At 40.2% G+C, this 26,039-nt stretch overlaps 1 protein-coding gene across 4 annotated transcripts in view; it reads right to left on the bottom strand.

Annotated features, from left to right (window-relative positions):
• Positions 1 to 4,311: 4,311 nt before the first annotated feature.
• LOC149440882 (uncharacterized) overlaps positions 4,312 to 26,039 on the bottom strand; it is a 117,283-nt gene continuing 95,555 nt past the window's right edge. For all 4 annotated transcript variants that reach the window (XM_089658109.1, XM_089658108.1, XM_089658111.1 and 1 more), the window contains 3 exons: positions 21,180 to 21,376; positions 15,362 to 15,475; positions 4,312 to 10,735 (listed from right to left, as the gene is read on the bottom strand). In XM_089658109.1, the coding sequence (XP_089514235.1) occupies positions 9,513 to 10,735; positions 15,362 to 15,475; positions 21,180 to 21,318 (1,476 nt within the window). In that variant the 5' untranslated portion in view covers positions 21,319 to 21,376 and the 3' untranslated portion in view covers positions 4,312 to 9,512. The remainder of the gene's footprint in view (positions 10,736 to 15,361; positions 15,476 to 21,179; positions 21,377 to 26,039) is intronic.

Below are 26,039 nucleotides of genomic sequence, written 5' to 3'. Positions count from 1 at the left end.
TTGGACCTTCATGTGCTGAGGATATCAGGTCACTGTCCAAGTGTTAGCTGGGGCGAGCACTAAGAAAGCACTTCTGAGAGTTACTCATTGACGTAATAGAGATAATCAAATGTTTTTATTGAAAGCTTTTTTAAATTAATTTTATTTAAATTATAATTTTTTTAAATTTATTTAGCTTATTCTATTCTGAGAACTACTCCTTTGCCTTAAACTGAGAATGTAAAAGTAACGCCTTTATACTCACAGTGCACCCGTCTCATACAGTACCAATGTTTTTACTCACAATGCCTTCTTGGCATTCTATGCCCAGCACCCCCTCAGTATACACACTGGCCCTAGTACCAACAATAGTCCCTCAGTAAGCACAGTGCCCCCTGTACCAACAATACTCACAGTGCTTCTCAGTATTCAGTGTCCCAAGTATGTTTCAGTACTCACAGTACCCCTTAGTAGTCACTGAGTCCACAGCACATCTCAGCACTCACAATGCTCAGTACTCCTCCGTCGACCTGTTCTGCCTCTGTACTGCCCTAAGGACCTTTATAATTAACCTGTCATCAGTTATTGCCCTGATAAGCCTTCGCAAAATCAGAATTTTTCACCATTTAGACAATATACTTTATATGGAAGATTCAGCTCTTTGCTTGAAAGTTCATACAGATCTCATATTAAAAAGGCTTACCTGTTTTGACTGGCTGATAAATCTACAAAAAGTCAGCTGGAAACAACTCAGAGTACTTCCGCATGTGGCCCACGGCTTCACAGAGAAGAGTGTTTTTTTTTTTTTTCTCTGAGGAAGATCAGAGAATTTCAGTATGTAGAACAGTGACATGAGCTAAATGGTATTAGAGGATATTCCAGTATAACTTCCTCTAAAAATGGAGTGGAACCTTCTTGTGTCAGGGCCAATACACCTGCTGATGTCAATAAAAAGAGCTCTGCTCTGGTGGACAAAACAACTAAATCTCTTGTAGAACAGACATCAAAGATAAGCTGACTATGGATGGCAGGGGATGCATTGCTCGGTTCATCAGAAGGGTGCTGGATTTATATGTTGCCACAAACTTTTAAGCACCTCTAACTGGAGATAATGGGGGTATATTTACTAAAGGCAAATAGACTGTGCACTTTGGAAGTGCAGGTGCAGTAAATTTTCCCCGAGGTGAGTGAAAATTCTGCTGATTTCCATCATCCAATCATTTGCAAACAATGCTGGTTTTAAAATCTCACATTAGATTGGGTATTCTTTACAAAATTAAGCTTCACATTCACTAATCTCTGCCCTTGCAAAGGCTTGTACACACTATCTGAATATCATCCGATTCAACAGAAACCAGCCGGCTTCTGTTGAACGAGCATGCTGGAAAACCAGCAAATGATCAGCGCTGGAAGTCAATGGCTGCCAGTGCTGATCAGTGTGCCCTGGGGGTTAGGGGGAAGTCCTACTGGCAGAAAACAATTGTTTTTTTTGTGTGCAGTTGAATGGGTTGTGGATTGAATCAAAAAATATTCCAGTGTGTGTACCTAGCATACCAATGTGATGCTAACAGGCTCAGCAGGTAATTCAGAAATTAAGAATGGTCCCTGAATAGATGCCATCTACAGAGGGTTTTTGACCATTGGGCTTGGAGGTTAATGTGATGGCGTTGGCCTGCAATGCTCACCTTCCCTGCTACTTCTCGTTTCAAGGAACACAAGCTCTATCTCAAGATGCTCCAGTAATAGTCTGGAAGCACAATACCCACTGCAATTCTGTTGCTTAGCCCAAAAGGCCATGTTTTGTGTTGCTGGGGAAATAACTTACCCAAACTGTACCTCAGAAGAGCCATAGCAATCTATATTCGAAGGACATCTGCCTTCAGGAAAACAATTTTTTTGTCTACATAAAAGGGCTCCACAAAAAAAAAAAGGTTTGAAGAACAGCCAGCTAATCTACACCAAATATGTCCATCCACCATAACAGGACAGCTATACATGTAAATGGGTGTTTTTTTGGGGGGGGGGGGGGAAGTCATCCTAAGATTTTTGCATTGCTAGTTTTGTCCTATAGTAGGCTGACATTACGTCCTCCAGGAAAATGGAAGATTGTTGACCTATACTTGCCGTAATTTTCCTTCTCTGGAGCATCCTTATGGCAGCCTAGATTTCCTACCCTGGGCTGTCACGAGTCTAGCTATAGAACATATGGATACTGGTCAGTCTAGTTTTTAAAAGGCAAGTTAAGGATTGTCCTAGGAGCATCAGAGGGAAAAGCTGACCCACAGTAGGTTGACAAAGATTCAGCAGAAACAGAAAATTACAGCAAGTGAGGGTCAACAATTTTCCCTTTTACTTACCTTATCCTCACTCCCCCAATAGCCAGCTCTTTCCTCTCCCCTTTGATGCTCTAATTTGTGCATGGGCCCTTTGCATCCTCACAATGCAGGACTGTGGGTTCTGCATTGTACATGAGGATGGCAGCACACGACTGCTGATCAGAGTACCAAACAGAAGTGGCTTCAGAGGACTGGTCACCTTGGAACAGAGGAATCTGTGGGAGTGAGACAATTAGCATTTAACCCTAGCAGTGCCAGAAAACCCCACTGCAAGAGTAGTCTTCCAATTTCTCCAGAGTTCACCTTTAAGAGTATCTACAAATTTACTGCAAAACATTTCATTAGCCGAATACAGACCTTAATGAAAGTGCTAGCTGTAGTTTCAAACAGGTGTTTAGCAAGATTTAAGCAAACTTTTTGCAAGTTTCAACACTCTTTGGGGCTTTTGAAAAGCCAACTGAAGCCTTCTAAAAGATTGTTTATAACTACGGTCAGCATTTATGCCAGCTTCACACTTTATATGGATTTCAGAGCATTCTCCACTTTGAAAAAACTAGCTACAGTCCATTTAACATTTTTTCCTATGGATCTAGATCACCTCCATGTGGTTTGAGCCAGAGCGTTTTTTTGGAAAGGGTCAGGGACTTTTTTTTCCCGCTGTGTGTAATAGACTTCAATAGACCTGCACCAAGTGTTGTATTTTTTATGCTAATTATTATTTTTTCGCTAATAGAAAAATATGACAGTTCTGTTCATGTAGTGCGACGCTAACCCTTAGCCCTAACATTTAACCCTAACCCTAGCCATTAACCCTAACATGTGACTTTGGTCACAAAGGTTCTGCAGTACTTTAAAAAAAAAAAAGTCAGCGACATCCAATGCTTTAAGCATACTAAATTGTCATTCAGTTAGGGTTTACAGCTAAAGTATAACTAAACCAAGAACAAAAACAATATATAGCAGCTTACCAATGTTTAGATATGGTTACTTCATTAGTTTTCAGGCTAAGTGTCCTTGCCAGATGTAGCAAAGAAAATGCATATTCTTGTGTAAGCTACTAATCCTAACAACCCTATCTAATGAAGAACAAACAGGTATGTTTAAACTTTAGCATGTGTGGCTACCATGGATCCTTCTACAGATATACCAGAGTGAGCATAGCAACCCAACACCAGGAATAGTATTTGCAGAACAGAAAGGGAAAAAGTTCTACCTTGTGTCCTTGCCAGATGTAGCAAAGCAAATGCATATTCTTGTGTAAGCTACTAATCCTAACAACCCTACGTAATGGAGAACAAACAGGTATGTTTAAAGTTTAGCATGTGTGGCTACCCTGGATCCTTCTACAGATACACCAGAGTGAGCATAGCAACCCAACACCAGGAATAGTATTTGCAGAACAGAAAGGGAAAAAGTTCTACCATGTGAATTCATCAGCACCTATAGAATGCAATGGGGTTGTTTTATTAAAACTCAAAAGTGTAAAAACTGGTGCAGCTGTGCATAACAGCCAATCAGCTTCCAACTTCAGCTTATTCCATTAAGCTTTGACAAGAAAAAACTGGAAGTTGATTGGTTTTTATGCAGAGCTGCACCAAAAAAATAATAATGTACAAAAGAAAACCAATGCAGGTACAGTCCTCCTCTGAAAACAGGTAAGCTCTCATATATTGATTTTCTGGGATTTTTTGTTTACACTTTATCCTGTTTATGCAGGATCTTCACTTTCGTTCAAGTCTAGAATAACCATACCCTGTACTGGATCCAAGTCCTGTTATGTCATTCATATGTCAAAGGTCGCAGATGTTCTAGAAAATGATTACTGAATGAAATGTTGCATGATTTAATACCATGAGTGGGCAGGCTAAATCCCAAGACCAAGAAAAACCAAGGACCTTTATATAGACTGAAGCTAGAATCCAGGGTTCATCTGTGGCATGAAAGAACTGATTAGTGCACAGGTAGGTATATCCATACATCACAAAGGGCCTGCATATTATCAGTAAAGTTGGTTTATAAACTTTGGTGGGCAGGACAGGTCCACTTGCAATATAAAATTTATATACACAGCAGATTCTAAAAATTGTACTTTTCAAAATTACATGAAATTACATAAAATATAACTCAAAACACCTAAATTATTGGAGTTGCAGAGAAAAATAATTCTATACAGAGCACAGAAATGCTAGATGTGCATGATTCAATGATGCATAGAATACAATTTCTGAACTCAAGGTGCACAGCAAATAATCCTCTTGAGTTGTGTTTTTAAAAATATAAATGCAAACTGCACATGACAAAAGAACATACTGGCATGAAAAGCAGAGATGGCCTGATCTACAGTCAAGTGAAAAAATAAGTATATACCATATTGATCAGGCAAACATTAGATCTGCATTCAAAGGGTGCTTCCATAAAAAGGCAATATAATTTAAGAAATGACACCTGAAATCGACACGGTGTATTCATTCTCATCTAAATTAATGAAAATATAGATATTTCACATGGAACAGTACACACATATATTCACTCCTACTTTTTAATTCCCAAAAATTTAAATCAGGTGGTCCAGATTAGTTGCCAATGATTAGAACTTCCTTAGGAATTATGCAATTGGAGCTCATCTTATTTCTTTGAACCTTTGATATCTAGGGTCCTGTGTTTTGCTATTGATGTGTGTTGTGTCATTATACCAAGGTCAAAAGAACTAGTGTCTTGGTAAGGTATTTGAAAAGATTGTTAAATTTTTGGAAATTGATCATTCCACTGCAAGAATAATAAACTACACATGGTGTAAATTTCAAGAAACTGCAAATTTGTCCAGGACTGGCTGACTTGGTCAGTTCTTGGGTTAAATTTTCTATTTGATGCTAAAAGAAGTCTCCGCTGGTAACTCTTACAACAACTGGTGTCAAATTGAATGCTCCTAAAATCAGAAAGAGCTTGCACCAGTTTAACCTGCATGGGAAAAATGCCAGGAAAAACTTCTTGTAAACTTGCTGTAATGTTCTTTTTTGGCAGCAGTTTGCCATTGCACATATGGAGACAATACAATAGTTTGGTCATAGTTACAGTAGACATAATTAGGGCAAACGAAATACAGCATTTCAGGAGAAAAACCTCATAACTGAGAAGTATGATGGTGGAAATATTATTGTTTGGGGTTGTTTTGCCGTTTCTGGGCCTGAGAAGCTTGCAATTATCAGGTTATTTATGAGTTCTACATCATATCAAAGTGTGTTTAATGACAATGTAAGGCCATCTGTCTGAAAGTTGACATTAAATCAGAAATTGATTTTTTAACACAATAATCTGAAAGATGATAGAAAATACACAATAGAAAACATTTTAAGAAGAAGAGCCTAAAGCCCTAATTTGTAGAAGGATTTGAAAGTGACAGTTCATGTTAATAACACACAAACATTGACAATGACAACTGAAGGAATTTTGCATTGAGAAGTGGTCAAAAATTTTTATATAAAAAAACGGTGGACAGCTCGAAACTGGTGCGCAAAACTATTACAATAAGTCATTTCTGCATAGGGGAACAACACCAGCTTCTGAAGCCTAGGGTGTAATTTTTTTCACAGTACACCATTTTCAATCAACATTTTGTTAAATAAATGAACAGGCAAATTTCCTTATGTTTTTATTCAAGTTTATCACCTTTATCGGTGGGTGTTTGAATGACGCTAATGTTTGCCTGTTCCAATATATTTAAAAAGTCAATTTCCATGTGGTGAACTTCTTTTTCGCATAAAATGTACCCTATATGTTATTGCTAAAACATTTATTACTGTTTGCAGCATTTGTTATATTTGCATGTGACCTGTGCTCTGCAACAAGTTTGGCACCTGTATTATTACAAATTGCTTTTCCTGAAATGAGGGACACTGTTGCCATTTCTAAGTTGTTGGACCCTTTAGGTCAGGGCTGGACAAATCCTGGTTGCCAGGTCACCATGACATCTAGAAAAAAAAATCCCTGTGAAGGCCTGGTCACTCAAGTCTCTATCTGTAATCTCACTAACTGCCATTTCAAGAAAAACAGACGAGGATCAATATGGCTAGACTGAGTGCAGTGTTCTTCCACAGGATATATTATCTAGGCTCTCCTCCCAGGTAAAAATACTAGCCTTACAACAGGTAGCAAGGTGCAAGGCAGAGCTGAACTCTCTAAGTGCAACTGGGATGAGTTTGAGCTGTACTGCATGAAAGATGCAGGCATTACAAGCCTCAATCTCACAGGCTTCCTAGTTCCCTACATGGTTCACTTATCTTCACAGTGATGCAGCGTGTAAGTTTTCTTCGAGAGTGTGGGGAGAAATGGATGCATTGCCCAGCAGGACATTATATGTATGTGTCACATACTGCACTGAGAGCTAAGCTGTTACTCCTAACCCTGTTACACCTATGTGTGTGGCTTAAATATCACAGCCCAGTCATAGCCAACTGGTACATCATTTAAGCCATTTCTAGCAAATATGCTTTTAAACTTTATTCTCACACTTTTTGACGCAGTCTGGCAGTCCCTTATGTCCTCTGACTCTTTATGGCACTCTCTCATGGTCTCTCCAGCTCTTGTTCTGGCAGTCTCTTGCTCTCTGTGATGGTCTCCTGTTCACTTTTTCTGGAAATGTCTCACACTCTGGTTCTCGGACGTTCTCACATTCTCTCTGACTCTCTAGCAGTCTCTCACTCTCTCTCTGGCTGTCTCTCTTGCTCTTCTCACTCATTGGCTCAGCCTTACTTTCTGTCTTTCCTATTCTCTCTTGTTCTAGGTCTGACTACTAATCATCACCTCAGTGTGTCAAGGTGCGCAGATATCATGTAGTATTAAGCCTGTAATACAAAACGGGTAGACTCCATTATATGTATTGAAAAAGAGATAACTAAACATAAAAAATATTCTTGAGTTAAAAAAGCAACAGAAATAATTTTTGCCTACCAGACCAATTAAACACTGGTTTGTGTTTGAGAGAGTGTGTGTCTGTCAGTAGCCTAGTACAGCCTTATTGATCCGTGTGCCATGGCACCATGGAGAGTCCCCAGAGGTGCCGCGGCAAAAGTATAAAACTCCTTCTGGTTCGGCCCCAGTGACAAGTGGAGAGAGACAGAGCTCCATGCTTGAAAATCTGTCTGTAGAATCACAGGCAAATGAATCTCTCCTTCTCCCCAGGGGTTTGCTGCAGTAGCAGTGACAGTGGCTGTAGTGTGTCAGCCTGTGATCTGAGCCCACCTTATCTTGTCTCTTGGATCCCAGTGTGTGTCTGCAGTGTGTTTTCTTAACCCCTTCTCTGCCCTGTGTCAGGAGCGTGGTTGCAGTGTTTTGTTTCAGTTGGATCAGAGTTCAGAGTAGCCTGCTTTTTATTGCACCCTTTCTGCTCCTCCTGCTCTCTTTTCGATACAAGCCATGAGTTTATCAGTCCTAGCTCTTTTAATTGAATAAAATCTGGTTAACTGTATATGGATATATGTGAACGCTGCTTCACACTGCCTTCTGCTAGGGATCCAGTTAGTAAACCCATTGAGTTTGTCAGCTCTGTATATAAACAATTATAATGCAGAGTTCAGTAGTTACAACACAGTTCAGTGGTTCACTAAGGCTAGCCATACATGATTAAAATTTTCTTTTGTTCAACCAGAGGGTTGGATGAAAGAAAATGAATCAATTCCCCCATCCATACATTCAAGGTGGATAGGGGAATCCATACAGAGCTATTGTATTCTGACAGCAGGGAAACTTCCCCTGCCATCTTAATACACACATCACCAGCTCTAGCTGGCAGCACTGATCATGCAAAATGTTTCCAACAGACTGGTTGTACACAAGTCGATCGAATGACAACCAGCCTGCCCACAGATGGCTCAAAACTCTGCTGGTCCCTGCTTAACCAGCCAAATAACAATCCATCTATAGACACATCTAAAGCCGGCATAGATGATGTGATTTTTTTTCCTGCAACCACGGGTTGCAGGAAAGAAGATCACTCGATTTCCCCATCACCACAGTCAGTGTTGAAGGGGGAATCCCTGCCATGGAGATATTGTGTGTTGCCAGCAGGAGACACGGGGGAAGGTGAGCGCAGGAGGGCACTGTCCCTGCTGGGAAAACACAGTGATTACTGCTAGTGGCTATGGCCGCTGGCAATCACATGAAAGTTCCAACAGGCTGGTTGTACCCAATTCATACAACAATCAATTTGGGTACAATCACCCTGCCCATAGATGGTTAGAATCTTAGCTGGTCCCTGCTGAACTTTGAGCAATCTATGGCAGGCCTAAGGCTCAGTTATGTAGTTGGTAAAGCACAGTTCAGTTGTTAGTAATGCACAGTTTAGTACGCAGATTTGTCTGCCTTACAAACTTGATCTCTGAACTCTCTATTACAAACTACTGAACTCTGCATATGTCCTACAGTGGACAGCCTCACAAACTACATTTTTTTTTATCTTGTTGCCCATTTTCCCACACCGTACAAAAATGCTAATTCCTAATGGCACCCCCAACATCTAGCAAATGCACTAGCATTCACACATGCTAAACCTCATGGTACCATAGTATCATGCATTTTGGTGCAGCACAATTTTCAAAATCATGCTGGTGCCTTTTTTTCTTTTTGCATGTTTCACACAAATAGGACAGTCAGGAAAGGAAAACTGTGACACGTGAGAACATACAAAAAAAGCCCTTGAGCTTGGATGCACTTCCTGGTGTGAAGGAGTCTTCAAACTGGTGTGCCCCGAGATTGTACACAATTCTAAAGGGTGCCTTGACTGAAAAAAGGTTAAAAATCACTGGCCTAGTGTCTTGTGTGTAAATATGGGTGAGTAAGACATACAGCTGTATATCTGTCCCATTAAAAAGTGTGTGTATGAGTTAATGTACAAACACAAGGCAATCGTTAGAGAGATTTCTCTTCCCTGGTTTATGAAAACTTTCCCACATACTTTACTGGGTGTCAATAAAATTGAGCTGGGTAATACTGCTCACTAAAGCAACCGAGTGTATTTTGCTACCTCCTAACTTTTTAAGCTGGCTCCTGGTTCCCGGTGAAATTTGTCCAGGCCTGAATTAAGTTCATTTGGGAAAACAAAGCTCCTTCACAAATGCACTGTTGGTTTTAAAGGCTGATGAGAAAAGGTAATGTGTCCCCTGCACAAAGTATAACTTTAGACCGAGTCCTATGTAAGTCCAGTTACATTTCTGAGTCAGCATACATTCCATTTATTAAATAATCTACTTGAGTATAGTCCTTTTTCTTGTAGCTTTCATATGCCTGTACTATAAGTAGAACTATAACCGCTAGAAAGAACAAGATTCCAAGCATTAGAACGGCTAGCAAAATGCTGGTATTCTGGATATGCTTTGCAACCCCTTCTGCAACAATAAACACATCATCTTCCTCATCTGTATGGTCTGCTCCCTTAATGGAGTTTGTAGATGAAATTGAAGTAGGCTCTGAAGTGACTTGTTTGAACAATTTACTTGTTGTAGGCATAATGGTAGTTGATGCAGTACCTGGCATACTTTCAGAGGTAGTTTTAGAAGTGTCTTGTATTTTTGGCACCTCTGGCGTTCTCAGGGTGGCTAATGTGGTAGAGCTTGTATTCAAAATGGGAGAAACAGCATGTGTCAGCTTTTGAGTTATTGTGGTAGGAAAACCAAAAGCTGGTGTTGGTGGTAAGAGGGTTGTGGAAGTAGTACTGGGAACCATCGTACTAGTTTTAGCTGTTGTCAATTCTGTAGTTGTAGTTGGTGAAACCTCATTGGTGGCCACTATGGTTGACAATGCCTGTGCAGAAGAAGTAATATTTATGGTGGTGGTCTCTAGGACGGTTGAAGTTGTGTCTCTCTGCCTGGTAGTCTCTGGCATAATGGTAGCCAAACTACTGGTCTTTGGCGCTGCATTTGTGATTGGTGCTGGAGTTGTATTTGCAAACTCTACATTGATGGATGCAACTGGAGTAATATTTTTTGAAACAGAAAGGTTTGTTGGGGTAGTAGCAGAAATATTTTTTGTTGCAACTACAAGTTTGTTAGTGTCTTGAACTGGTGGATTTGTTGCTACTGATTGTAGGAGGGGTATGGTCAAAAGGGTTGTTAGTGTAGGAGTCACTAGATTTGTTTTGGTTGTTGTCACAGCTGCAGATGTTGTAATAATTAGAGTTGCTGAATCTGTACTGGTTTTAGTTGAACTCCTACTTTCTGTTGTCAATGGAGCGGTGGTGGTAGTAGTAGTAGCTTCTGTTGTAATGGTGGTCCTTTCACTGGCTGTTATAATGGGTTTAGTTGTTGGCTCTAGCATGGCTTTTGCAGTACTCTCATTGTTTGTAATTGCTCTAGTCTTTCCCCTTTTTCTCCTGCCCCTTCGAGATTCAGAAGCATTCCTTTTTCTCCTCTTCTTAAGATGATTTGCATCTGTTAGGTGCCAAAATAAAAACTTTTTAAAACATTTGTGAAATTTAAAACTGAACACAATTACAAACACAAAAAGGCAAGCAGAGGCCTGAAGTAAAAAAAAAAAAAGAAAAAATAACTATTTTAGAGTGCAGTAATATTAGACTTGGTAATAGGTTCAAGTAAGGCACTCAAAACCTTTTGAGAGGCTATGCATAGATTTCTAGGGGTAAACCCAAATGTAAAGAAAAAAATAAAAGGGAACTCAGGCGGTAAGAGGTATTGCTCCTTGCTGCAAAAAGTTTCCAGTACTTGGGATTATCACCACACCGAACAAGCTGGCTTATAATAGAACTCCCATATTTCACTCAGTCTAAGCATATTCATCCATACACATTTCATTCAGCAAACGTTTTGCCAATTTGTTAGAAAGTAACATTGTAGATAGTAAGAATGCTCTTCAGCCACAAACAAGATGTCTCCCTGGAAAACCACAGCAAGGCAGGCTTATTTTTGACTATGAACTATAACATAAATGTGAATGGAGCCCATCAAAAAAGGTCAATCAAGATTTTTTTATTTTTATTTTATTAAACAGTGAATCTTTCTTTATCTGGTTTGTCAGCTATTATAAAATTGGGTCATCAGCACAGTGTAGCTTATGTATTATGCATTTTTATATTTTTGTAAAGCAAATCTCCTTTGGCTTTTGGCTTGAGCCAGAGGCTTTATACAATATATACACACAGCACTGCTATGCTCTTATAGGCATGCCAAACTAAATATATATATACACAATATGGAGCCTGTAATATATACCCTTGCAAACAACTATTTGAATTTCTTACAGAAAACCATGGGGTTGATTTACTAAAGGTAAATATACTGTGCACTGCAAGTGTAGCTGCTTTATATCCGAGGGGAAGTTCTGAAATGAGGAGAGTCTCTGCTGATTTCTTTCATCCAATCATGTGCAAGCAAAAATGCTGTTTTTTAATTTTCCTTGCATGTTCCCCTCAGATCTAGAGCAACTGCACTTGCAGTGCACTGCCTATCTGCCTTTAGTAAATCAACCCCAATGTCTGGTCTAATAAGTGGTTGGTGAGTGCTTTACTTGAACTCCTTACAAATTTTATATTCTGCAAATGATCATCATCAAACGGATAGCATCTAGGAGTTCAACACACACTAGAAATGGCTGAAGTAATTATTGCACAATTGTATAGTCCACTTTTCCCACAGGTGAACAGAAATGTCTTCCACACAAATGTACATGAACTTTTACCTCTGAGCTTGCAATTCTTTTAACCCGAACTGAGCCCCTTGCATGATATGTTTGCATGTGTTCTAACGCATAATAAATGATGTCAAACACCAGAGCACAGAGTTATTTTAGGGAATACTAAATGCTAGCTTATGCCCAATAAGTGACCTCTCCTATTGGGGACTAATGTGGCATCAGTCTGTAACCAACTGGTTAAAGAAAATGAGTGTCATAGACCACATCATATGACCAATCTTTTGTGACCTGGAAAAAGGGTCCCGGGGCAGTGTTATGTCCAAAATAAAGTCCACTTTATTCAAGCAATAATGAGAACAATTGTAACTATAATATAGGAAAAATGATTACAGGCGCTCATATATATTGGGTATTCAATCGGCAGCTTGATGGTACCTTGTGAAAGCAATGCCGCATGGGTGGCCAGACTGTAGAGACAGACCAGACTCCTAAATAGGTAGAAACTCTGGGTCTGGTGAGGTGAACGAGGAAAAGCTCTGGTGTACACGCCAGAGTTCGCATCACCAGAAGTGGTGTGCAGGACGTATGTCAGACTCTGTGTGCTGCCACTTACAGTGGGGGTCTTTTAGACTTTAAGTTTCTCAAAAAAAAGAACCTGTCACCAAAAATCATCACATAGGGGACTTTTTGCCCCCTATGTGATAAAAAAAGGAATGTTAAGTAAAACTTTTTTCTTATTTTTACTTGAGGTGATTGTAGCCGTATTAGTGCATTTGCAACAGAAACAATTGAGTACTGTCCGTGATACTTTTTTTATTTGCACTAACATACAATTTTGAGGACAAGCTTTCGGGGTATGTCCCCTTCTTCAAAGTCCAAACAGTACTATTACAAATTACAAAGTTTAAGCAGAATGTTAGAAGGGATTGAGAAAAGAAAAAAAAAAAAGGCTACAGATAAGATACATCAACAGCGAGGGGGGGAGATACTACACATGTTGAATATCTATTTACTCGATGCAACCTCGTCTTTTATATTTTACAAAAAATTGGGATAATTTATTGCTTTTTGTGCCCTAAAATTAACTTAAGTGTATTTTTTACTGAAATGTTGCATTTCCTAGACCTTTGTGATATCATGTGACATAAAAAAATTGGAATTACTGCTATTTTATTCTCTAGGGTCTCCGATTTCAGAAAAAATATAATGTTTTGAAGTTTTTTTTTTATCTTCAGACCTTAAATGATTTCTTAAACGTGTGCAAAAAACTTTTGCTGTAATCCTTCCTGTTAAATTGTTTACAAAAGTTAATAAAAACCACTGAAATACAAAAAGTGTGATCTGTCAAGGATTGGTACTACTAACAATGGGTTTAGTGACTGTGATGGTATACCTAATAAACCAGTGGGAAATAAAGTATTAACAAATGGTTTATGTATTGATCAGTGTCAGTTGTTAGCCCAACTGCCCAAGGAGCTTTAGCCAACAGGCAAAGTGAAGCCTTGCAAAGGTTTTGCAAGGGATATTTGCTCACCTTTGTGTGGTTCCCCCCTTGGACTTGGCCCCAGCAAACACTGAAAGAGAAACAACTGACAGTGTTGGTAATTGTGGACAACGTGGACCGTGTAAGTGTATAAATATGAATGTAATTATATTGTCTGTTGTATCCTTGTACGATCTGAGATGTATATCGATATGTTTATTATAGGCGTCTTGTTTTCTGAGCACTTCTGAAGAGATTATGATTGGTCTCGAAAGGTGTTAAGTGCAAATACATGCATGACTCATCTCTGCCTATTCATTGTATAATCACGTCTGGTGATACCGCAATACTTTGTAACTATATGTCTCTTATAAGATTGTATAAATAAACTACGGTTCTCTTTTAAATTGTCATTTGTTAGAAAACTTTTTTGTCTAATGTGTGTCATAAAAGTCCCACCAACAAGAAGGCTTCCCTACTGTAATTGTGGACAAGGTGATTTATTGTTGGAGGATACTATAAATGATGGTATTGATGATATGGAGATGAACAATTCATTGGTAAATGAGCATGATAAACAGTGGTTGATCTCTGGTAATTTGGTTGTCTAGGGCAAGCACAAAAATGTTGTTGGACCTAAAAGACTGTGTTGGTTGAGAGTGTTGGTTAGAACTGGTGTAAATGAGGAAAAAAGTAATTCTTCATTAAGCAAAGGCAGATTCCTACACCTTCAGTACAGGGAGTTGGGGGAGAGGTGATAGAAAAGGCAGAGGACCTCGCAAAAAGACTGTTAAGTCCTGGAACCCAACAGCTAGGCTGAGGATAGAAAAAGTAGGACACTGCTGAGATTCAGGCTAGGGCGTGCCTGGAAACGCACCCGAAAAAAAACGATTGGGCCTACGTGGCTGACAGCTAGCACAGAGGTGCCCCAATCAAGAAATTGAGCTGTTGTGCTCCGCCCCCTACTGGGTCGAAACAAGGGGGGAGGATGTGTGACAGGACAAGATTCTGTCACTGTGAAATTTGTCAGTAAAAGGACACAGGGTGTGCACATTGGCTGAGTGCAGGACTACGGAGTATAGCTGTTGAGTGGAGAAGACTGCTTTTGCAGCTTTCTCCAGGTTTTGTTACTCCTGGAAGCGGTTCTGTAGTTTGGAGATTCCATAGTGTCTTGGGCGGGACGGAATCTCCAACCCAGTGTCTGGGTATTGTGGAGGAACAGCAGAGTGTGTGCCCAGGTGCACACAGGCCTTATAATGGAGGTTTAGGAATACCTCAGGGCTCCACCCAAAAGAGACAGGAGGTCTCTTACAGGAGTCAGAGGGACGGCAGGTGGCAGCCGGAGTATGAAAGTCTCCAAGAGACAGTTAACAGCCTGAGGAGCTGTGTGTGTCTGAGTTAATGGCCTGAGGACTTGGCCAGAGGAGTCCTGTGTGGCTCTAAGCTGTGTGCCTGAAAGAGCTGGTGGTAAGAAGGACCAGTAATTATAGAAACTATAGCAGCAGTGCTGCTGATGAGTAGTCAGTTGGGCTAACATTTTAATTCCCATTATGTATATTTTGCTGGAGAAGAACCCCTGTGTGGGAAACATTGTGTTTTGGACTTTCCATTTTTTCCTTTAATAAAAGTGGGCTACCAAGCCATGAAAAATAGATTATGACTGGCGTGAACTCACTTGCAAATGCATCTACCACTAGAGCTAATCATCCCCGCATGTTACACCCTGTAACCATTCTTTTACAAAATGCAGCACAGCATGCAATTGCATTGAGAACACTGTAATGCATAGGGAGTAAATAAAAGGGGTAAATGCAAACAAATCAAAGTAAATGTAACATAAAAGAAAAATCATACATCTGTTTTCTATAGAGAACACTCCTACTTTAGTTTTTTTTTTACATTACTACATTGAATTTACACTTACTAAAAGGTTCCACTTTGATATGCTTTGCTTCAGTTTCCCTGCACACATAGATGCAATGCCTTAGGACACACCAGTATCGGTATACTAGTGGTCTGCTGCAATTGTGAATGTCATCTGAAATAAAATTGCACCCAATATTAGTTTAAATATAAGAAAAAGGAATGCAAAAACTACCCCAACATTTTAATCCCAAAGCATTTGCTAGATTTCTCCTCTACTTGAGCAGACATTTCTTTTATTTTATAATTACTTTCCCTTCTCTTTATGTTTCATGTAATATGCAGTCACACAACTGTCCCCTCAATACTGCATACCGATAATGTATCCCAAAGCCCAACATACAGTCAGGTCCATAAATATTGGGACATCAACACAATTCTAAAATTTTTGGCTCTATACACCACCACAATGGAACAAGATGTGCTTTAACTGCAGACTGTCAGCTTTAATTTGAGGGTATTTACATCCAAATCAGGTGAACAGTGTAGGAATTACAACAGTTTGCATATGTGCCTCCCACTTGTTAAGGGACCAAAAGTCCCTTCACAACAGTTGGCCAGATCAAGAACACTCTCCAGGAGGTAGGTGTATGTTTGTCAAAGTCAACAATCAAGAGAAGACTTCACCAGAGTGAATACAGAGGGTTCACCACAAGATGGAAACCATTGGTGAGCCTCAAAAACAGGAAGACCAGATTAGAGTTTGCCAAACGACATTAAAAAAGCCTTCACAGTTCTGGAACATCCGATGGACAGATGAGACCAAGATCAACTTGTACCAGAGTGATGGGAAGAGAAGAGTATGGAGAAGGAAAGGAACTGCTCATGATCCTAAGCATGCCACCTCATCAGTGAAGCATGGTGGTGGTAGTGTCATGGCGTGAGCATGTATGGCTGCCAATGGAACTGGTTCTCTTGTATTTATTGATGATGTGACTGCTGACAAAAGCAGCAGGATGAATTCTGAAGTGTTTCGGGCAATATTATCTGCTCATATTTAGCCAAATGCTTCACAACTCATTGGACGCCGCTTCACAGTGCAGATGGACAATGACCCAAAGCATACTGCAAAAGCAACCAAAGAGTTTTTTAAGGGAAAGAAGTGGAATGTTATGCAATGGCCAAGTCAATCACCTGACCTGAATCCGATTGAGCATGCATTTCACTTGCTGAAGACAAAACTGAAGGGAAAATGCCCCAAGAACAAGCAGGAACTGAAGACAGTTGCAGTAGAGGCCTGGCAGAGCATCACCAGGGATGAAACCCAGTGTCTGGTGATGTCTATGCATTCCAGACTTCAGGCTGTAATTGACTGCAAAGGATTTGCAACCAAGTATTAAAAAGTGAAAGTTTGATTTATGATTATTATTCTGTCCCATTACTTTTGGTCCCTTAACAAGTGGGAGGCACATATGCAAACTGTTGTAATTCCTACACAGTTCACCTGATTTGGATGTAAATACCCTCAAATTAAAGCTGAGTGTCTGCAGTTAAAGCACATCTTGTTTGTTTCATTTCAAATCCATTGTGGTGGTGTATAGAGCCAAAAATGTTAGAATTGCGTCGATGTCCCAATATTTATGGAACTGACTGTATACAGTGAAGGAACTAAGTATTTGATCCCCTGCTGATTTTTAATGTTTTGCCCACTCACAAAATAATGATCGGTCTAAAAATCGAATGGTAGGTGTATTGTAACACTAAGACAGAATAGCAACAAAAAATTCAAAAGAAATGCATGTCTAACAAATTATGCACTGATTTGCATGTTCATGAGGGAAATAAGTATTTGATCCCCTTCACAAAACATGACTTAGTACTTGGTGGCAAATCCCTTGTTGGCAATCACAGAGGTCAGACGTTTCCTGTAATTGGCCACCAGGTTTGCGCACATCTCAGGAGGGATTTTGGCCCAATCCTTTTGGCAGATCCTCTCCAAGTCATTAAGGTTTGGTGGGTGATGTTTGGCAACTTGAACTTTCAGCTCCCGCCACAGATTTTCAAACTGATTAAGGTCTGGAGACTGGCTAGGCCACTCCAGGACCTTAATGTGCTTCTTCTTGAGCCACTCCTTTGTTGCCTTGGCCGTGTGTTTTGGGTCATTGTCATGCTGGAACACCCATCCACGACCCATTTTCAATGACCTGGCTGAGGGAAGAAGGTTCTCACCCTAGATTTGATGGTACATTGCCCCGTCCATCGTCCCTTTGATGCGGTGCAGTTGTCCTGTCTCCTTAGCAGAAAAACACCCCCAAAGCTGAATGTTTCCAACACCATGTTTGACTGTTGGGATGGTGTTCTTGGGGTCATAGGCAGCATTCCATCTCCTTCAAACACCTGTGGACAGGTGTCTTTTATACAGGTAACAAAATGAGATTAACAGCACTCCCTTTAAGAGACTGCTTCTAATCTCAGCTAATTACCTGTATGAAAGACACATGGTAGCCAGAAATCCTGCTGAACGACGGGGGCCAAAATACTTATTTCATGAACAGGCAAATCAGTGCACAATTTGTTAGACATGTATTTCTTTAGAATTTTGTGTTTCTATTCTATCTCTCAGTGTTACAATACACCTACCATTCGATTTTTAGACTGATCATTTCTTTGTGAGTGGGCAAACATTCAAAATCAGCAAGGGATCAAATACTTATTTCCTTCACTGTACATTACTGTGTATCCATGACAATCTCATTAAATTTAGGTTGTCCAGCACTTCTAATACAGAAGAGCGGTCACTTCAATTCCTCAAAAAGTAAGTATATCCCAAGTTTAATCTCCCAGACTGTTACCCATATAGGAGTAAATGGATCCAATAGAGCATAATCACTCCAAATGTCTTCCTTATTTATCCTCTTGTCTCCTGTGTATCCTCTCCCCACCACCAAAGAAAAAAATGAAAACTCAATTTTCGCAATACCTTCTATAATATCACTTAAGTATCCTATACGGTGTTCACATGCGTGTGTGACAACATGCATGTAATATCACCAGTGACTCGGGACTTCTTCACTTCTCTTGCCTATATTCTTATCAAACATCAATCTTTACAACACAATACTTTCAAAAAATAAACACCATAGTGTGGTACAGGGATGTTGAATTTATATCACCCGTAGTTCAGGTGAAAGCATTTGGGACGCTGTGCTGCTACCCAATTGCTTTCACACAGCCTACAGTTCCAGCCTCCACCCCCCCATGTGAACCTCCCCCCCCACCCACAATGTGTCCTGGGCTCCGCTTGTCCATCTGCAGGCCTGGGACCGGTTCACTGCTGTCGACTAGAGGAGAGCAGACACGTCCACTCCCCTTCCCTTCCTGTCCTAATCCGGAACTGTCATTATGATGTCACTTCTGAGTACCTGTGGAAAGATTTCCTGGCCATTGAGGCTGGGAAAGAATGTAATACGGTGCAATGTGCACTGCATTACATTCAGTGGAGTACAGAGGAGACATGCAGGGTCTTTTAGACCTTGGATGTCTCAATAAAGGGAACCGGTCACCATAAATCATCACATAGGGGACTATGTGATGGAAAAAAAAGTTGTTTTTTTAAATTGCAAAAAATAAATTTGAGCCCCCACATATACAAACGTAAAAGCACACGTTGTGGTGCCTACGCATGAAAACGTCAATTGCGATACACGTTATCTAACGCTGCACATGCCAGAATGAGAGCAATAATTCTAGCACCAGACCTCCTCCGTAACTCTATACTGATAACCTCTAAGGGACTTTAAAAAGTGTCGCCTATAGAAAATATAGGGTGCTGAAGTTCGTTGCCATTTCATGAGTGTGCACAAATATAAAGGTTTGACATGTTGGATATCCATTTACTCGGCGCAACCTCATCTTTTATATTTTACAAAAAAAATAGGGCAATTTATTGCTTTTTTTTGTGGTCTAAAATTTACTTAAGCGTATTTTTTACTGAAATTTTGCTATTTTATGCTCTAGGGTCTCTGCTTTCATAAAATATATAATGATTGGGGGTTTTGTGTAATCTTCAAACCTAAAAATTATTTTTTAAACTTGTGAAAAAAAACAGCTGTGGCAGCGAAAGGGATAAAGGATAAGCCCAACACTCCCCTTTCCTGATGAGCAGCCAATCAATGCTTATCATACTGCAAGGTCTCTCTCTCCTCCTTGCTAGTGCCCGGGTGCGGTGCTGGAGACAGGCAGGGAGGGGAGGAGGAGATAAACAGGTCAATGTTAAAAATATTAAACGTTTAAGTCGCCATAAAGCCCCTTTTGATTCTAAAAGCACCTCAGATTTAAATACGGTTTTCGTTAAAATGTATTTATTTTTATCTGGAAAAGTAGATTGTCATGAGGGACAAGTGGATTGATACCCCAATTTAGTCCCTTGGACAAGAATTTAAGAGACATGATTAAAAATAAATTTGTAAATGCACTAAAAACCCATTAATCCGTTCCGAAGGTCAGAAAAAAGTAAAAAAAAGTCTTATCTGTTCAAAAAACTCTTTATAAAGTGCTTTTTAAAAGCATAGTACTGTACAGGGACATGATTTAAAAAAATGTAGTAAATGCATTGAAAACCAATTAATCCGTTCGTATTGCGAAAAACAATTTGTAAACCGAGGCATTATTTTCAATGGATTTTCATTCGTAAACCGAAAATTACGTTAAACCGAGGTACGCCTGTATATCCATGAAAATATTCTTGTCAATTTTGCAACACAAGTTAGAGGTTTTCTGTTAACCTGTAGTCTAACTATTGCCTTTGAACCCCTGTATGATTAAGACACATATTCTGTAGAATGCAAAGCTATGCTGAGATATCCTACTCTACTCCAGGGTTTATATATGTCCTGTGAACAAGCTGGCAAACAAAACATAGTAGCACGTGAGTCTGTCTTCATTCTGTATGGGCTGCCTTTGCTGACCCCCTCCTGAACATGATGGTTCTAGCTTCAATACCTGGCACAAGTATGTAGCCAAGCTAGAATCTACATATCTGTTCCTGGTCAATGGCTTTGAGTCACTGTATCAAGTATAAGTTATTACAAGTTATCAGCATGACAGCCTGGGAACCAGCATTTTCAAAAGAGAGTATTGCTGAAGACAGGTAGTGATAAATCTGTGCACACAGTTCTTCACAAGAATACAAAAAACATTTGATTTTAACAGAAAATGTTTTTGGTTATCTAAAACAAATATGATATATACTGTATAATTCCTACTGAGTTGTATTTTAAACTGAATTCCAGATTTACTTTGAATTTAAATAGTTTGTTTGGGCACCAGCTGACCCAAACAATTTCCATTACTGAGTGAAGAGGAGGCTCTACTTAACTGTAGTAGAATCAGCTATATTCAGTAGGCAGGGCTGTGCATCGGAGCAGTAAAGGCGACTTCCCGTCTGCTGCCAGAACAAAATCAAGTCGGCCTGCATGTTCAGAATGAAAACGAGGCTTCCTTTGACTGAGGTGGATATCATGATGTCATCTTCCCACTTCTCAACCTCTGCCAATCAGAGAAAGTATTCATTAATAAAAAAAATAAAGGCTTCTCCTGAATGGCTGAGAACCATTCAGGCCCACTTGATTTATTCCAGCAGCAGACACCAAGTCACCCGTACTGATGCCAGAACATGGCACCGCTTTCTGTATGTAGCTGACACTACTACAGTATAGTATAGCACACACAGCGGCTGCATCAGTTAGTGGGAAATGTTTTTTTGGATCAGCTTGGCCCAGGCAAACTATTTAAAATAAAAGTAAACCTGGAATTCTACTTTAGGGACATAAAAACTAGCAATAGGAGGGAATCAATGGCTGTCAATAAAAACACCATACCTGGGGCCACATGAACCAAGCACTGTTTTTGACACTGCTCAGGTGGTAGCAGGCTTAGCGCATGGTTTGATAATGCATTACACCTGATTCCAGCAAAACACAGGATCACAGAGCTAAAAAGTATTAGGCTCCTCCACATTGTGGCCACACTCCACACTCTTCCAAGTCCAATGGATTACTTCAATGTGGCATAATGGCTATGGAAACACAAGAAAAACATAATATTAGTAGAAATCAGCTAGGAGGCTATTAAGGTAAAGTGTAGCTGGTATTAAGTGGAAGGTACTTAAAAAGCATTTTTCAAATTTTGCAGCCAAATTGGAATAACCATTTTATATTTGTTACATGTTCCCAGTCACATCGCATTAGTCTAAAAAGAAACTGAAAAAATGCTGCTTATTTTTTTTTTTTGTTTACAAACGATTTTATTGTACATAAGTAGACAGTAAAACAACAGCACAGTATGAAAGTGATATTGTCAACAAAAATATGGCACATTTGAAATGTACAATACATAAAAGTATATTAACATAAAAAAGAAGATAGAGGAAGAAAGAAAGTTATAAGTGCATGAGATACATGAATGATAAAATAGATTGAGTGATACATCTATCAACAATATATGTCAGCCATTCCTTACCGAGGATGTTGTCAATCATGCAATAAATGTCTACAATCCTTCCATGACTCCCATTTTTTATCGTATAAGTGCATCTTATCCAGTAGTGTATAATGAATACGTTCCATAAGCATTACAGCGTCAATTCTGTGTAAAACGGAGTCCAAGGGTACAACCTTAGACCGCCAATGCAGGGCAATGGACCATAAAGTGGCAATACATAATGTGTGTAGCAATCTCAGAGTGGCATCAGGGACCCCTGGGATATGAACCCCCAATAAACAGGTCTGTATGGACAACTGCATCGGGTTGCCCGATAGTGAGGTAGCCACCTCAGATATCTTACGCCAGATCAAAGATATGTTCGGGCAATCCCAAAACATATGGACCAAAGTGCCTGTGCGGCCACAGCCCCGGAAACATAAAGGGGATGTTTGTGGAAACATTGTATGTAGTCTGGACGGAGTATAATACCATCTGGTTAAAACTTTAAGGACCGTCTCACGAACCGAAAGAGATCTAGAGCTCTTGCATATATTATCCACCATGGAGTCCCAATCCTCATCCGAAAAAGTGATACCACAATCCTCCTCCCACCTCTGCCTGTACATAGGGGGAGCATGAAAAAGACAGATCAAAAATTGGTGATAAAGATCTGAAATAAGACCCTTACCTCTAGGAGAGTCACGGCTGATACGTTCAAAAAAAGAGATCGGAGAAGACGGGGTAAGGCCAAATTGTGCATTGAAAAAGTGCCTAATCTGTCTATAACGAAGGTACTCACGAAGAGGAACATCAAATAGCACGCGCAGCATATCGAAGGTAATATAAGATCCTCCTCTTTGGAAGTCAGATAATCTGACAAAGGATCGATCATACCACCAACGAAACATGTGAGGGGAAGAAAAGGCTACAACAAAAGTAGGATCACCAAAAAATGAAACACCTGGGGGAATATGAGAGACTAAACTCAGCGTAGCCTTGTATTTGGACCAAAGTGTCAGTGAGTGGGTCACTATAGAGTTATGAAAAGTAAGCGATCGGGGGGAGATTTTAGACCATAAAATTCCCGGTAAATAAAAAGGACGTATCGACTGAGACTCAAACTTGATCCACGGGATTTGAGAGTTAATAGTAGCCCATTGTGATAATTGCGCAAAACGAGCCGAGAGGTAATATAGCCAAAAGTTAGGAAGACCAAGACCTCCCGTCCGTTGTGAACGATACAAAATGGATGAGGCAAAACGTGGATGCTTATTTCCCCAAATAAAATTGTTAATAATCCGCTGAAAATGATCCAAAAACGTTTTTGAAACTGGAACTGGAAGTGCCCTAAAAAGATAAAGCAGTTTGGGCAAAATATTCATTTTAACCGCCGTGACTCTACCCAGAAAGGAGATATGATAACCGTGCCAAATCTTCAGTAGAGTAGAGAGACGTGATACACATGGTGGATAATTAGCCGCAAACATATCCGAGTATCTGGGAGCAAGATTAATCCCCAAATAGGATATCCTGTCCTTGACCCAGCGAAATGGAAAAGAACTACGGAGAGATGCACTTAGGGAGTCAGGAACATTAACAGGCATAATTATCGATTTGGTAAAATTAACGGTGAGACCTGACACTTTAGCAAAATCATTCAATACGACACACAAATTAGGCAAAGAAGTCAACGGGTTAGTAATAAAAAGCATAACATCATCAGCATACATGCTCAACTTAAAATGTGAAACTAATAACGAATAGCCAGAAATATCCGAATGTGATTTGATCGCCAATGCCAAAGGTTCCAACACCAGCGCAAACAAAAGGGGTGAAAGAGGACAACCTTGACGGGTACCTCTACCCAATGTAAAAAAGTCAGAGTTACAGCCAGGAAGCCTTATTCTTGTTTTAGGAGAGTCGTATAGGGCATGTATGCCTGCCAAAAACCCATCATTGAAGCCCATTTTCTGTAGCAAAGAGAACAAGTAGGGCCAAAGAACACTGTCAAAGGCCTTGTTTATGTCTAAACTCATCAACAGAACCTCTTTGGAATGTAAATTGGCATCTTGAATAACGTTTAGAGTGAGACGAATGTTATCAGTAATAAATCTGTCGGGAATAAAACCCGACTGGTCTGGAGGTACCAAAGAGGAGATAATAGGAGCCAACCTGTTCGCCAAAATGCGGCTAAATATCTTCAGATCGTTATTCATTACTGAGATTGGTCTATAGTTTTGTGGCAGACAGTGGTCTTTCTGTGGCTTGGGTATTAAAGACATGTTAGCTAACAACATCTCCTCGGGGAACTTACCCCCCTGTAAAACATCATTAAATAGTGTTATCAAGTATGGAGCCAATATAGAGGTAAAATGTTTATAATAGCCAGCAGTAAATCCATCAGGACCCGGCGCAGTAGAGCGTTTCAGCATTCCCATTGCACATGTTATTTCCTCTAAGGTACATGGGGCATTAAGAGAGGCAATCTGAGAAGGTGTGAGAGCAGGAAGGGGTATAGAATCTAGCCATGAATCTGATAGAGAAACAGAATCCGACTGTGGAGAAGCCAGTAGTTTAGAATAAAAATTTTCAAAAATACCCAAAACTTCCTGAGGTAAAGATGAGATAGCACCTGAATTAGTACGCAATTTATACACATGTGGGGGGCGCAAAGAATGGTTCAATTTCCTTGCAAACATGGTAGATGCTGAGTTGCTATGTAATAGGAACGAGGCCCTCGACCAGCGGAGGGCCTTTTCAGTTTTTTGGGAAAGTAGGGCATTCAGTTCCAAGCGCTTTTGGGACAATAGCTGTTTATTGAGTAAAGATGGATCAGCTACATGGCTTCTATAGTGTGCTTCTAATTCTCGGGTTAAAAGTAGTATCTGCTGCCAACGTTTTTTATTTCTGGCCGAAGCCATAGAGATAAGTCGGCCCCGTAGGACCGCCTTGTGGGCTACCCAGAGTGTGGCTGGGGAAATATCAGGGGTTGAATTAGATTGAAAGTATTCCTTAAGAGATGTAACCACCTCCTGGCGAGAGTCAGTATCAGTTAGCATAGAATCATTAAGTCTCCATGAAAAGGGAGTAGGTGCCAATCCCACAAACGTGATAGATAAGGCCATAATACTGTGATCCGACCAGGGGCTCAAATGAATACTAGCTATCCTAGAATTAGCTAGCAGTATAGGGGTACAAAAGATATAGTCTAGTCTAGCATAAGAGTCATGTGGGTGGGAATAAAATGTGTAATCCCTGGCTCCCGTGTTGTGCGCTCTCCAAGCATCCACCAACTGGAGGGCATCTAGTTTCTTAGTAAGGGATTTTGGGAAAGCTTGGGAAGTGTGCGAGGCGGAACTACGGTCCAGAAGAGGATTTGCCACCAGATTAAAATCCCCACCCACCAATAGATGGGGGGACAAAAGTTTATCCAGTGCACCAAAAAATTAAAAAAAAAAAGTAGCCTGTGCCGAATTTGGTGCATAGACATTAGCAATTGTAAGTTCTCGACCTGAAAGGGTGCCCTTAAGAATAATAAACCTACTGTCTGGATCACGATACACATGTTGAACCTCAAAGGGAAATGAGTTATGTAGAAAAATGGCCACTCCCCTACTCTTGGAGGAATGTAGGGTATAATACCCCTGCCTATAGGATCTATGAAAAAAGGTCGGGTGTTTTGCGGCTGCAAAATGCGTTTCCTGTAATAAGATGATTTTTGCTCCTAATCTTTTATATTGAAGAAAGGCTGTTTTGCGCTTATTTGGCGAATTGAAACCCTGGACATTATGCGAAATACATTGAATTGCCATAATAAACAGAGCTTGCCACTATCATCATAAAAGTACACATTACAAAGATATCCCCTAAAGTTATTTGACATAGAAACCCGCAGGTCTGCATCAGACAGACATACAGGTGGCAGATCCAGCCTAGGGGACCTCCAGACCCCAACATAGGGGTCGTGATGTCCACAGACCGACACAATACCATCCTCATACACTAAAGTTTTGAGAGAAGAGAAAACGAAAAACAATGGAGAAAAAGCTTTAATATCTTCTATATTTGAAAGGGTAACTGAAGAACATGGATCAGGCAGAAAAGTCGTCATACCTGATAAAACAAAAAGGTCAAACATTAAGGGGCCACATGGGCCCAAACCCTGTCTCCTTAGAACATGGAAAACAGAGCTGCCACCCCGCAATCGGGCGGCGACACCTCCGGCCATGTCAGGAGGCAGGGTGGGGTAACGTGTC

This window comes from Staurois parvus, unplaced genomic scaffold (genome assembly GCF_062004578.1).
Source record: "Staurois parvus isolate SC_StPar_1 unplaced genomic scaffold, SC_StPar_1.0 ptg001051l, whole genome shotgun sequence".
Lineage (NCBI taxonomy): Eukaryota > Metazoa > Chordata > Amphibia > Anura > Ranidae > Staurois > Staurois parvus.
Note: the sequence above shows the minus strand (reverse complement) of the source record. Positions and strands in the feature narration are given on the sequence as shown.